The following is a 14,078-nucleotide window of genomic DNA, read 5'->3' as shown; positions in this document are numbered from 1 at the left end:
TCTCCACAGGGCAGTCGGGGCCCTCCTTTCTCCCTGTGGCCGTCAAGCCGCCCCACCCATCTACCTCAGGCCGAGAGAGTGCGGGCAGAGGCACAGGGTGCTGAGGTGGTCCCAGCCTCCGTCTCAACCCTGTTCTGCTCTGTTTGCTACATCCTCCTTCTTTCTTCGCCTTTCTCCCTGGAAAACTATGTCTTAAGGGATCTCTGTTACTGTTGTGTACATCTCCAGGACATCTGGGTGACCATGAGTCTAATTTGCATTGACGGGGACGTAATGTACAATATCTAGGACGTAATCAGTAAACATTTGAATATGATACTATGAATCAGGGTTCGGATTGATTCTGTACAACTATCATACATCGATCCCAAACGTATACCAGTGGAATTTCGACGTTTTCTCATTGGACATTTTATATTTCGCATCTATCTATATTTCCATAACTGGTACTCGTGGCATTGTGTAATTTGGAATTGCACCCTACCATTAACAATTTTTGTAGTACTTTATTTTATGTATTGGCTCTTTTTCTACTTTGTGTTCTGCAAATGCTGCACAACAATTGAATTGACCTTAAATGATCTATGAATACACATTATTTAACCCCTTAATTGAAATTGTTTATTTAGTATAGCATATGCTCCTGTACGTCAACCAAACCCTAAACAGGCAATTAAATATGTTTTAACATCTTATATTAGTTTATAATCCCGGAATTTGGCAGGATGGGGAGGACCATATGATATAAAATCATATAATTTTATTTTCATCCATAATTTATAAACTATCATAAAAGCATATTTTATATTACGGGACGGAGGGACGGTCTTCCGTCTTGATAACTGATCAACTGTATTCCAATTTATGGGGAAGGCGCGTCTACAGCCTTTTACTATTGAAAGGGGCTCCGCATTGTGATTGGTGATAGATAGGAGCTGTGCCTGTCTATCATTTGGAATTGGGCCCGGTGGGTGGGACTTAAGGTGTTGCCCCTCCCCCTTCTCAATGTTGACCCTTTGGTGAAGTCTCCGGTCTCCGCGCGCAGAAAAGAGGAAGAAATAATAATTAAATAGGCCCCCGGATCGATTATCTTCGTTTTTTTTATCAAATCATCACTTTTGTCCTGAGCCTGAAAGATATTAACGGAGCAGGAGCACGTTTTTCCGCGGTGGCTCGCCCTAAGTTCAGACCGGGGAAGAATAAAGGATCTGTAGATACTCGGTAATGTCCCGTGTCATAGAACCGCTGCTGAAAACTCGTCAAGAGAGGATGAAGGAAATCAATTCAAGGGTGAGTGTCTCAAAGTTCAGACAATACAAATATCTTATGAAATTAAATGGTTTTCTCAGGGGCCACTTTCCCACTTAATGTACAAGGAGCCGTTATTCTAAAGCGCGTGTTTTATTGTCTTTCCGGTTTAAGGTTTATCGAGCCCCCGTTACGGTTACATCTCCCGACGCCCAACATAACGTTACTCATAAAACTAGGAGGTCTGGGTCTACAACTACGCTACTCTTATGTGCCTTTGTGTACGCCGCCTATACCGGTTATCTGTTTTAACGCTTTCAAGAAAATCTACCGCAGAGCGCACATGCAGTCTGCAGCGTGGCAAGAGGGAGGCGCTCCGCTTTGTCCGAGAGGAAAGGCAGACACACACACGCACGCACACACTTGCGTTCACGCACGCACACACACAGATGGAGTGCCCGAGGGAGGGGGTGATCAGCCGCTGTGCTGGTGATGAGAGAGAGACTCGGAAGGGTAGATGACCGTTTCTAGATAGTTTCTAAAACAACGTTTCTCGAAGCGCTTCGGGCTACTCTGTCACGAAGACACACAGTTATTTCCATGCGGGATGATTGCATGCGGGGATATTATATGTTCTTAGTGGGGAGTGTTGCGGTGTGTGTGTGTTGGCTATGCACAACATACAATATACTGGGATTGATGTATATATTGCCATAAAAATATGGCAATAGTCAAACCTTTCTTTATTTATTGGCTACTGTGCCATCGTGCTTGTGTGTTTAGAACAAAAGGTTTTAAGGATAACCCACAGAAACACCGTAATGACTACTGAACCTGCATCAGTTTCATCACCTCAGGATATTTATCATTCAGTTAAAAAACAGACAGCATTGCATAGGAGGTGGACTTTTTCTATTTGCTAAAGCCAACAATCCCTCATTGTTAAAATAGTAAAATATAATTTATATTACGTTGTCCAATAACATGAGCCCACATTCCGCGTCAGAGTCGGCGCCAGCGCGTATGCGGACATCCACGTGGCTATGGTGACATTAACGTTTATTTTGATTATTTATTTATATTTCTACGGAGCCTCAGAGGTGACATAGAGGATTTCCTATAGGATTTTTTTAAATATAATTTGTGGCCACGGAGGGCGTTTTTCCGAGGCCATGTAATAAGTATTTCAAGGCCACAAATTAGTATTTCGTTAATATTGGTTTTGGCTATAATTTATAATAGAAAATAAAAGATAATATTTTTGTCACCTCCGGGGCTCCGTACGTACGATAACCAGCCACGAGACTGCAATTAGTGCACCTGCTGAATACAAAACCCTTTATCTTCAGTCGGTTGTGATTTATCCTACGAACGGAGCAAATGCAGGTGCTGGCCCCTTTAGGTAGGGCTTGAAGAACGATCCCAGCAGGGCCGGTTCCAATCCTTTTGGTGCCCTAGGTGAGATTTGGGTTTGGGACCTCAAGTGTCTTTTTCCGTGCCTGCTGTCAAATTAAAATGTATCACAAAATGTACAGACATTCTTCCACATATTATTTTGAAGTAATGAGAAAAAAACAACAATAGGGACTTATTACAGATCGTCATTCTCAAACTCCAGACATGTAAACCGTGATACTAAGCTACTGAAATCCAGTTTTCTCCTTGACTTTGATTGTCCATCTGGCGCGGTTTTGACATTGACAATGATAAGCACTGATGACTGTATTGATGCAAACCCCCATTGAGGTTGATCCATTGTAATGATTCTATGGAAGGTTTGTCAAGTTGTGGCCATGGCAACGGGTGGGGGTGGTTTGCCATGGCCAGAGGGTGGGTTGTGGTTTACTTGTTAATATCCAATCCTTCATTTGTTTAGATTTTTATGGCGTACCCGTAGACTTTTATTTGTGTAAATAAAGGTTTTAATTTTGTACGTTACAAGAAGTGTGCATGTAGTGGGGGCAAGGGCGTAGGCCTACGACTTCAAAGCAGGGAAGGATAATAATCCAACCCATTGAACTCTCGTTACCTATTGACAACCAACAGACCAAAAGCATCCCCATATGAATAACCTTAATCCAAAGGAAACACGTTATGAATACATTCATTAGAATAATATACTGCATTAAAGTGCAATTCAGCTCGGTATTATGTTAGGCATTTGGTGTGTTCCTGAATCCTCGGACGCCAGCCTTCCGAGTTGCATGTTTGATGTCACTTCCTGTCCCGGAGCATTCATAGCTTTCCTGTTCGTCTTTGTGATTGTGGCATGAAATTGGCTAGCCGTTTTTTATTGTTAGCAACATTAGCCTCTTTAGCAAACCAGCCCGAAAACAAACAACACAACTTTACATTGTATTGCACGCACAGCAAGACCATGCAATGTATAAATTGGTGACCGCAATAAAGTAGCAATGTGATCAAGTGTGTAAGAGCATTTAGAATCAACATTAAAATGACCTACGCGGTACAAATACTAAAAACATAAATCTCTTCACGGGTGCAGCCATTTTGTTGAGTGCGTCATCACTGCGCTCGGTCTACTCTCAGGTTTTCGAAAGATGAAGGCCAAAAGGGGGCGTGCCTTCGAGAAATGCCGCAAGAAAGCTCTGAGATCTTCGACTTTCGACTCAGAAGTCTGGCGTTGAATGATTCAGGAACATTACCCTTTCTCAGAAACATGACAACATTAGCCTGTCATCATACTGGATCAAGTTTTGAGTCCAGAAATGACCCTTGAATACGTTTATGGAGTAGACCAAAAAGCCCCACCATTTATAGAAAACAGCAATGAATTTTTTTTCAGACAAATTGTGCAGCAAGATGGTGTCATCATACGGAGTCAGTTTTGAGTCCAGACATCACCCTTGAATACGTTTATGGAGTAGACCAAAAAGCCCCACCAATCATAGAAAATGTATATGTGGCCTTTGGGCCCTAAAATGCCGAAACCGCAGGCCTGCTTAACTTATCCCGTTGCGATGGAACTGTTGCATATGATCACTCTGGCGACATGATGCAAGTGTTACATATAACCACTTTGGCAACCCGATGGTACTAGTGTTGCATATCATCACATTGACAACATAAAGGACAGGTTGTGTATCATCACTATGGCAACATGACAGTTGTTTTGTATATCATCGCTATGGCAACATTGGGGGAAGTGTGCATGATCACTATTGCAACTTGGAGGAAGTGTTGTATATCTTCACTATTGCAACATGATTGAGGTTGTGATTATTAACATGTCAGGCTGCAGAGGACAACGGATATGCATGTAACGGACAGCTAGACATTATCTCGTTAACTGTTCTCATGATTTTCTTAACTCATCTCATTAACTCGTTAGCGGTGCTGTAGGCCAGATTGAGGAGCTGCAAGTAGGATTTGTGGGAAATGACAGCCACTCGTCAGCTACTAGTGAAGGAAATTCGAGAATATCTTGTTAGAATATTCTGCTCTCTCTCTCTCTCTCTCTCTTGACAAATCTGAATACTTACCTACAGCAGCTACTACAGGTAATGTTTGAGGAAAGAGAGTGGACAGAAGAGAGCCAGACCTTGTAACTGAACAACCCAGACGCGCCCCCCCCTAACCGCGCCCTCCCTCCCGATGTCTTTCCTCCATTGAGTAGTGTTGCATTTCACACACCTGTGATTCATAGGCAAGATTCACGGAACCAATCAGGAACGAGAAGGACATTGGACCGAGAGGTGCAGGAAGCAGTCTCATACTGTAATCAGCTCATTCAAAGGCAGGCCCAGTTAACTCCAACAGATATTCTCACATGTAACTTTGTAAAATCTGATGGGTGGCTTTTTTTTTTTTTTTACTTATTAAAATAATAACTTATTACTTCTGCAGCACTTTTACAAGCATTATGTAGTAAACGATTAGCTCATCATCTCATGATGACCTCATCTCGTGAACTCCACTTGTTATTCACATTTGGTTCCTATCTGCGTTGACAGCCTCTCTAGTATTGGTGGCTCTAGGGGAGGTTAGGGCTTTTCTCTTGTCTCTGGACCAGCAGTGTCAGGATAAAGAGTATCATTGTTTGGATTATTTTCTCATGGTGTCCGTTATCACTTGACACAGCTGCCTCAAAAACACTAACTTGTGGCTGCCAAGTAGGGCAACGGTACTGCTATGGGATACAAAAAGTTAGTATGGTGGAGTAATACCATGCAAGTAATCGTGTTAAGCCTTGTCTATTTAGTAAGCATGTGAGACCAAGTAGTTAATAGTGTCGAGATTGGTCAATTTAGTTAGTCCAGGGAGACTAGGTAGTTAATAGTGTTGAGACTTGTCAATGTAGTTAGTAAGACTAGGTAGTTAATGGTGTTGAGACTTTTCACTGTAGTTAGTATGTGAGACTAGGTAGTTAATGGTGTTGAGACTTGTCGTTAGTAGTATGCTGAGACTAGTCTAGGTAGTAAGTATGGCGAGAATAGGTAGTAAGTATGGTGAGACTAGTCTAGGTACTAGTATGGTGAAACTAGTCTCGGTAGTTTAGTGAGACCTGTCTAGGTAGTTAGTACAGACACTACCCTAGTGAGTTAGTATGGTAGAGACTCGTCTGGCAGTTGCTATTACCAACTGTCAGTCAGTACTCCTAACTACCTCGAGACTGGTCTGGATACAAGTCTAGGTAGCAAGCGTGCTAGAGTCTAGGTACTGGTCCTTTGTACTAACTGTTCATTGTTTTCCAGAACAAGGAGAAGGAGAGGATGAAGGAGCGAGAGAAGGAGGCAAGGGAGCGGGAGGCGCGCTACAGCAACGGCCACCTCTTCACCTCCCTCACCGTGTCCGCCACCACGCTCTGCTCCGCCTGCAACCGTAGCATCACCGCCAAGGAAGCTCTGAGCTGTCCAAGTGAGTCTCTGTGGGGGAGTGTGTGTGTGTGTGTGTGTGTGTGTGTGTGTGTGTGTGTGTGTGTGTGTGTGTGTGTGTGTGTGTGTGTGTGTGTGTGTGTGTGTGTGTGTGTGTGTGTGTGTGTGTGTGTGTGTGTGTGTGTGGGAGCTGCACAGCAGAGACCAGGAAGTGACAGGGTGTCGGCCGTACGGTAAAACAGGAAGTTCCTGTGTAGTTTTCAGATATTAGACTAACACAGACCCACAGTGCTACCACAATAACCCTGCTGCTGACGCCGACCGCCGACCGCGAAGCCCTGTTTCAACAGTGTTCCTACACCATAGCACTCTGTGGAACAGGCAAAGTGGCAGACTGCCCTACTAACACTGACCATGCTAACCCATCTAACTTACTAACACTAACCCCACAGACCCTACCAATATTAACTCTACCAACATTAACCCTACCAACCATGCTAACCCACTCACTCTAACTAAACTGACCCATCCGTCTCTCTCTCTCTGTCTCACAGCCTGTCTGTCCGTCTCTCACCCTGTCACTCACCCTGTCTCTCTATCTGTCTGTCTGTCCGTCTCTCACCCTGTCTCTCACCCTGTCACTCACCCTGTCTCTCTATCTGTCTGTCTGTCCGTCTCTCACCCTGTCTCTCACCCTGTCACTCACCCTGTCACTCACCCTGTCTCTCTATCTGTCTGTCTGTCTCTCACCCTGTCACTCACCCTGTCACTCACCCTGTCTCTCTATCTGTCTGTCTGTCTCTCACCCTGTCTCTCACCCTGTCACTCACCCTGTCACTCACCCTGTCACTCACCCTGTCTCTCTATCTGTCTGTCTGTCTCTCACCCTGTCACTCACCCTGTCTCTCTATCTGTCTGTCTGTCTCTCACCCTGTCACTCACCCTGTCTCTCCATCTGTCTGTCTGTCTCTCAGCCGGTCTTTCTCGCTGCCGGTCTGACTCCCTCACTAACTGTCTGTCTCTCTTACAGCGTGTAACGTCACCATTCATAATCGCTGTCGAGACACACTGGCTACCTGCGTCAAGATGAAGCAAAAGGTAAAAAATACGATTATTATTCATATCAACTAGAATAATAATATAATATAACTAGCAGTGTCAAGATGGTAAATAATAATGTAAGTTATATTATGTTTAATTTATTATATTATTATAACATAATATCTATAGATAGCAGAAGGTAAATGTTGCAGCTGATATGAATGTATTGTGTTCTGTTTTGCAGCTGCAGAAGTTGGCCTTAGTGAGGAACAGCTCAGCTCTGCAGAATGTAACACTGAGGAACAAGAGTAAGTCTAACCAACCCCGGTTGTGTGCAATACCAATGGAGAGGATTTGCCTTACCTATATCATATTTATATGCTTGTAAACATGGCATCGATTTTGTTCTGCTCTAATGCTGCTGGTTCAACTAAATAATAGATCATTTTTTTCAATGAATACATTCTGTACATATTCCTCCTTTTGGTATATTTAGACATACAATGATTAATAAATAAATGCCTGGCACCACATCAGAATCTGACAGCGTAAAATGAACAGATGAAGACAAACAAATCACAAAAGAACAAGTAGACCGAAAGCTACCATAAATAAAATGTTACAATGTGTTCATTGTATTTTCTTAATTATTGCCTCATGGCAAAATAAATCAGCTGATATTATTTCCAACCATGATGGGTAGTGTCTGCTGCCCCTAGTGGCCAGTGCACGCCGTTGCTGTAAGCCTCTCCTCTCCCTCCAGCTCCGTTAATGAAGGAGCGCCCGAGCTCGGCCATCTACCCGTCAGACAGCCTGCGTGCATCGCTGCTGGGCTCGAGGAGAGTGAGGTCTGGGCTCTCATTGGCCAAGAGCGTTTCCACCAATAACATCGCAGGGTGAGATCTTTATGAAATCAAACGACGACATAGATGAAATGATGATCATTATTATTTGTATTATTTTATTACACTATATTATATTATATTCAGTAATAATATGTATTATTGACACTGTTGGTGTGTGTGTGTGTGTGTGTGTGTGTGTGTGTGTGTGTGTGTGTGTGTGTGTGTGTGTGTGTGTGTGTGTGTGTGTGTGTGTGTGTGTGTGTGTGTGTTTCTGCGTAGTTGTGAGGACTCCCCTGTCGGTCTGAGGAGGATTCTGTCTCAGTCCAGCGACTCCCTGAACTTCAGAAACCGAGCCATGTCCCTGGAGTCACTGACAGACGAGGGTAACACATCCACATACATTGAATTTATATAGCGCTTTTCTAGACACTCAAAGACGTTTTACAGTGAAAGGGGGGACCTCACTAACCACCACCAGTGTGTAGCACCCACTTGGGTAATGCACAGCAGTCAATCTGCGCCAGAACGCTCACCACACACCAGCTTGAGGTGGAGAGTGAGGGAATTAATGAGTCAGCCGATTGTACAGGAGGATGATTAGGGGGCCAGATTGAATGAGCCTGGTTGGGCCAGGACACCGGGGAAACCCCTACTCTTTGCGATAAGTGCCCTGGGATCCTTTTATGACCTCAGTGAGTCAGGACCTCGGTTTTACGTCTCCTCCGAAGGACGGATCAAATACAGCACTTATTTTACTCCCACTCACCCAGACCTTGTTGACTTTAAACACCTATTTAAATGTTGTTTGGATGTTGAGACAAGGGCAAAACATATAAGGGCTCTACCTACTCATAATTACAGGCTGGTAATTGTGATGATAGGTGATAGACTCCGGTGAGAATGTTATTTCTTTATAGTATTTGGCAGACATGGGGGACTCGAATCACATGACTTGACTCGAGTCAGACTCGAGTCCTAAATTTGAGGACTTGATACTTGCTTGACTTACACTGATAAAAGACTCGACTTGACTTTGACTTGGTCTTCATGACTTGAGACTTGACTTAGACTTTTTTCAAGTTAGATTAAAGGTTGGATATGGGATTTGCGATACGCCAGCAGATTTTGAAAATAAACAACTAAAATGGTCCTACCCCCTCTCCTTCAACGCTGACTCTAACTCCACCCATTCCAAGTACATGGACACGCAATCACGCACGAGCGCGAACACAGATGGGCGAGAGTGAGCCAGGCTAGCTAGGTTGGAGTTTAGGGTTGTCTTCTAGTGCTAGGTCCAAATATGGATTAGCTGGTTAGCTAGCTCCAGTAGCTACCACAGGATGACAACAAACAGAAGCGTGCTCTGGGTCACGAGCTTTGAGTACATGCACGAAGGGGTCACTTGCGGGGAGCGGGGGAGGGGGAGTGCAGTACGACCGTTTGATTGACGTACTTACTGTCCAATGCCACTCGGTGGTTCTGAAAATCATTGGCTGGAGTTTTTCGAGCCCTGCCCGTTCCACAGATGATTGACTTGTTTAATTTTCATGTCAGTAAGCTACTTCTAACTCAGTGGCTGCAAGTGGGTTATGATAAGGATTTCAAGTAATTTTCAAGTAAAATTACACCGTCAGAGCCAGAGCGTCAGACTGGGCTGTTCTCAGCAAACCGCAAAGAAAAGAGGGTTGAAGTTCCAGTCCCCACATTCAGATGAACCACTACCTGGACATTTGTGATGGACAGAGCTGCCTTCAGTTTTGGGACAGGCGCACCCTCCCCTCTTTGTTCAAGGTGGCGGTAAGAGTTATGGCAGTCCCTGCATCAAGTGCACCTGTTGAACGTGTGTTCAGCCATGGTGGGGTGATAATGTGACCCCATCATTCACAACTCAGTGACAAAGTACCGTCAAATTTTTTTTGCAAATGCAATGCATTATAAGTCAATCTTGCTGCAAGGCAGCAAGATTGCTACCAGCTTTTAGGCTTGTGTATTACTATTTCCCCTTCCTGAAGTATGTGTATGTGGTATTACTTTTGAAATACTCTTTTTCATGTCTGATGCCATGTGTTGCAAATAATATTCTACAACATGTAGGGAGATTGAGTGATTGACTTGAACTGTTCTCGTATATAGCCACCTAGAGGTTCTATTTGATTCTGTTCATAGGTTTGAGGTAATTATCATAAAAACATTTTCAAACTATTCACATAATGGTTTTGGAATGTTTTGAATAGTTTGAGTTATTGTTAATGTTAAGACATTGTTATTGTTAATGTTGAAATAAAACTCAACTTATGAACCGCTCTCTTTACCGATTTTTAAATGTGGAAACTGGGTTAGATCATCAGACTTTTGTATGACTTGACTTGTGACTTGCTTGACCTGAGCAATGACTTGACTTGTGACTTGCTTGATTCTCACCACAGTGACATGGGACTTGCTTGAGACTTGAAGGTTATGACTTGACTCTTGCTTGTGACTTGCACATGAGTGACTTACCCCCACCTGTGTGTGTTCACTATTACATTGTTCTGGGAGGACCCTGCATTGCATATATATAATAAACTATACATTTCTAATGGATGTTCATATCGTCTCTTATACATATAGTCTCTATATATACGTGGTGTAAAATATGCTTTATATATCGTAATACTTGCATATATATAGTAACGCTGTTGTCACTGTGGCTCTGGGCCAACAGGGGAGATGTACTACTCCTCTCTGCTGGAGGAGCTGCAGGAGGAGGGTCGCTGTGTGTCCACTGACAGCTGGAGCGTCGCCGTGGACCACAGCTTCCTTCAGAGTCAACGGAAAGACGTCATCAAACGCCAAGACGTCATCTACGGTGAGGTCACGTGCTCGCCTTTTACCGAAATACTGGTCCAATGTCATTTCTATATATTGCTTTGATTGAAAGTGTGTGATATTATTTCTACACTACTTTCAATCAGTGTAATTGCTATATTTTGCTTTAATTGAAAGTTTATAATATTATTTCTATACTACTTTCAATCAATGTAATTTATATATTATATTGCTTTGATTGAATGTGTGTGATATTATTTCTACACTACTTTCTTCCAGCTTTAGCCTCTTCTAATAGTGTGTGGTTAGTTGGGTTAGTTAATTCATCATAATCTATCCATCTAGCTAGTCGGTAGTTACCAGTGGGATGGCCCTGCTGTCATCACACCGTTACTCCACCTGGTGGGTTGTACTGTAAACAGGATGATGGTTGTGGATACAGGATGTTGCTCATCTCTTTAGTACTGTAAACAGGATGATGGTCGTGTATACATAAACTCTATTATTAATAAAGTTGCCTGGCCTTGCCTATACAGGATGTTGGTCATCCCTTTAGTGGTGTCAACAGAATGTTGTTTGTTGTACACAGGATGTTGGTTGTGTAAATAGGAAGGACGTCGCTGTCAACAGGATGGTGGTCGCTGTAAACAGGATGTTGGTTGCCCCTTCAGCGCTGTAAACAGGATGTTGGTTGCCCCAGCGCTGTGAACAGGATGTTGGTTGCCCCAGCGCTGTGAACAGGATGTTGGTTGCCCCTTCAGTGCTGCAAACAGGATGTGACGTTCGGCACGATGATTCGAGTAGACTGTAGGAGTGTGTCGTGCGGGGATCGTGTCGTAGGTGTGATCTCGACCCCAGTGCGTGACCCTTTCCCCGTTCCTCCAGAGCTCATTCAGACAGAGTTCCATCACGTGCGGACGCTGCGCATCATGGAGGGGGTGTACCGACGGGGCATGCTGGAGGAGGTGCTGCTGGAGCCGGGCGTGGTTCACGCCGTCTTCCCCTGTCTGGAACAGCTGCTGGGCCTCCACCAGGCCTTCCTGGCCCTGATGATGACCAGGAGGGCCCAATCACTGGCACCTGGCAGCCCCACCAACTTCAACATCCAGCAGCTGGGAGATCTCCTGCTGAATCAGGTTACTACACACACGGAACGCCAACGGCCAACATTGCGACACCCACTCCAAACACACTACTGGCACTCAAAATATACGCGACCACACCCACCCTATTCACACACAACACCCGCACTATTCTGTGTATTTTTCATACGTTGGATATATTGTGTGTGTGTGTGTGTGTGTGTGTGTGTGTGTGTGTGTGTGTGTGTGTGTGTGTGTGTGTGTGTGTGTGTGTGTGTGTGTGTGTGTGTGTGTGTGTGTGTGTGTGTGTGTGTGTGTGTTTTGATGTGCACAGTTTTCAGGTCAGAGTGCTGAAGACATCCGGAAGGTTTATTCTGAGTTCTGCAGTCGTCATCCCAAAGCCGTGAAGCTTTACAAGGAGCTGCTAGCCAGAGACAAGAGGTTCCAGCACTTTGTCCGGGTAATTACTACTACTTCTAGATACATACTAGTTAATAGCTACCACTTCTAGATATATACAGATAATTTCTGTACTACATACACTAGTACAGTTGGTAAAGTACAGTATTGCACTATTCTTGTTGAAATCTGACATCTGGTTGACATTCGGAAGCGTTGTTTGAGGTTCCCATGGTTACGATGTGTGTTGACTCCATCTGTCTGTAATAAACAGAAAGTGACACGAGGTCCTCTGCTGCGTCGTCATGGGATCCAGGAATGCATTCTCCTCGTAACTCAAAGGATCACCAAGTACCCCGTCCTGATACAGAGGATCTTGGACAACACCAAGGGTAACTAACCCTACCCCAATTACCTTCCTGCCCCTCAACCTTACATTGTCCTAACCCCTACCCCAACCCTACAACCTGTCAACGGCCGCTAACCCTAACCCTAACCCTAACCCCTAACCCCTAACCCATAGTCCAACCCTACAACCTGTCAACGACCCCTAACCCCTACCCCAACCCTACAACCTGTCAACGGCCGCTAACCCTAACCCTAACCCCTAACCCCTAACCCATAGTCCAACCCTACAACCTGTCAACGGCCGCTAACCCTAACCCTAACCCTAACCCCTAACCCCTAACCCATAGTCCAACCCTACAACCTGTCAACGGCCCCTAACCCCTACCCCAACCCTACAACCTGTCAACGGCCGCTAACCCTAACCCTAACCCTAACCCCTAACCCCTAACCCATAGTCCAACCATACAACCCGTCAACGGCCCCTAACCCCAACCACAGCGTCTGACCCGGTGTCCCTGCTAACAGCCTCCTCCTCCCCTCCCCAGGGAACGAGGAAGAGGTGCAGTCTCTGAGCACGGCGCTGGGGCTGCTGAAGGACCTGATCAAGTCTGTGGACCAGGAGGTTCTGGAGCTGGAGCGCACCCAGCGCCTGCAGGAGATCCAGGCCAGGCTGGACCCCCGGGCCCAGACGGAGGTCAGCGGAGGAGGCGTGTTCAGGGGAGGGGAACTGCTCCGCCGGAGGCTGGTGCACGACGGAAACCTCCTCTGGAAGATCCAGGGCTCCCGCATGAAAGGTACCCCTGGGGTCGGCCCGGGAGGAGGGCCTCAGGGTGGGGGGGGGGGGGGGTTAGAGGAGAGGGTAAGGGGTAGTGGTAACCTTAGAGTTAGTAAGGTTAGAGTTAGGGGTCGTCTTAGAGTTAGTGTTAACCCTAGAGTTAGTAAGATTAGAGTTAAGGGGGTTGTTTTAGAGCTAGTGTTAGACTTAGAGTTGGGGGTAGTTTTAGAGTTAGTGGTAACCTTAGAGTTAGTAAGATTAGAGTTAGGGGATAAAATCAGAGTTAGGGGGGTCGTTTTAGAGTTAGTGTTAGATTTAGAGTTGGGGAGTAGGATTACAGTTAGGTGATAGTTTTACAGTAAGGGGGTAGTTTTAGCGTTGGGGGATAGGATTAGAGTTTGATGAAGTCTCGGGACCCTGCCCCTCTATCTCTCTGTGTGAGCGGGTTAACCCGAGGGTAGATGTTAATCCGAACTAGCCATCCCTAACTCTAACCAACTAACTATCCCTGTGTTCAGATGTGCAGGTTCTGCTGATGTCTGATATCCTCGTCTTCCTCCAGGACAAAGACCAGAAGTTTACCTTCCCCTCGCTGGTCAGTCCTCTAAACCCCCTACACCGATTACTCACTACCTTCTCCTACACACCTCCTACCCCCTAGCTCCGCCTCCACACCTTCTACCCCCTAGCTCCGCCT

The 14,078-nt window shown here is 45.1% G+C and overlaps 1 protein-coding gene across 2 annotated transcripts in view; it reads left to right on the top strand.

Annotated features, from left to right (window-relative positions):
• The first annotated feature begins 995 nt into the window (after positions 1 to 995).
• arhgef2b (rho/rac guanine nucleotide exchange factor (GEF) 2b) overlaps positions 996 to 14,078 on the top strand; it is a 23,240-nt gene continuing 10,157 nt past the window's right edge. For both annotated transcript variants that reach the window (XM_030370939.1, XM_030370938.1), the window contains exons 1-12: positions 996 to 1,290; positions 5,964 to 6,126; positions 7,114 to 7,181; positions 7,369 to 7,432; positions 7,888 to 8,020; positions 8,249 to 8,352; positions 10,674 to 10,817; positions 11,663 to 11,913; positions 12,194 to 12,319; positions 12,533 to 12,650; positions 13,152 to 13,400; positions 13,900 to 13,976. In XM_030370939.1, the coding sequence (XP_030226799.1) occupies positions 1,225 to 1,290; positions 5,964 to 6,126; positions 7,114 to 7,181; positions 7,369 to 7,432; positions 7,888 to 8,020; positions 8,249 to 8,352; positions 10,674 to 10,817; positions 11,663 to 11,913; positions 12,194 to 12,319; positions 12,533 to 12,650; positions 13,152 to 13,400; positions 13,900 to 13,976 (1,563 nt within the window). In that variant the 5' untranslated portion in view covers positions 996 to 1,224. The remainder of the gene's footprint in view (positions 1,291 to 5,963; positions 6,127 to 7,113; positions 7,182 to 7,368; positions 7,433 to 7,887; positions 8,021 to 8,248; positions 8,353 to 10,673; positions 10,818 to 11,662; positions 11,914 to 12,193; positions 12,320 to 12,532; positions 12,651 to 13,151; positions 13,401 to 13,899; positions 13,977 to 14,078) is intronic.

This window comes from Gadus morhua, chromosome 11 (genome assembly GCF_902167405.1).
Source record: "Gadus morhua chromosome 11, gadMor3.0, whole genome shotgun sequence".
Taxonomy (NCBI): Eukaryota; Metazoa; Chordata; class Actinopteri; order Gadiformes; family Gadidae; genus Gadus; species Gadus morhua.
Note: the sequence above shows the minus strand (reverse complement) of the source record. Positions and strands in the feature narration are given on the sequence as shown.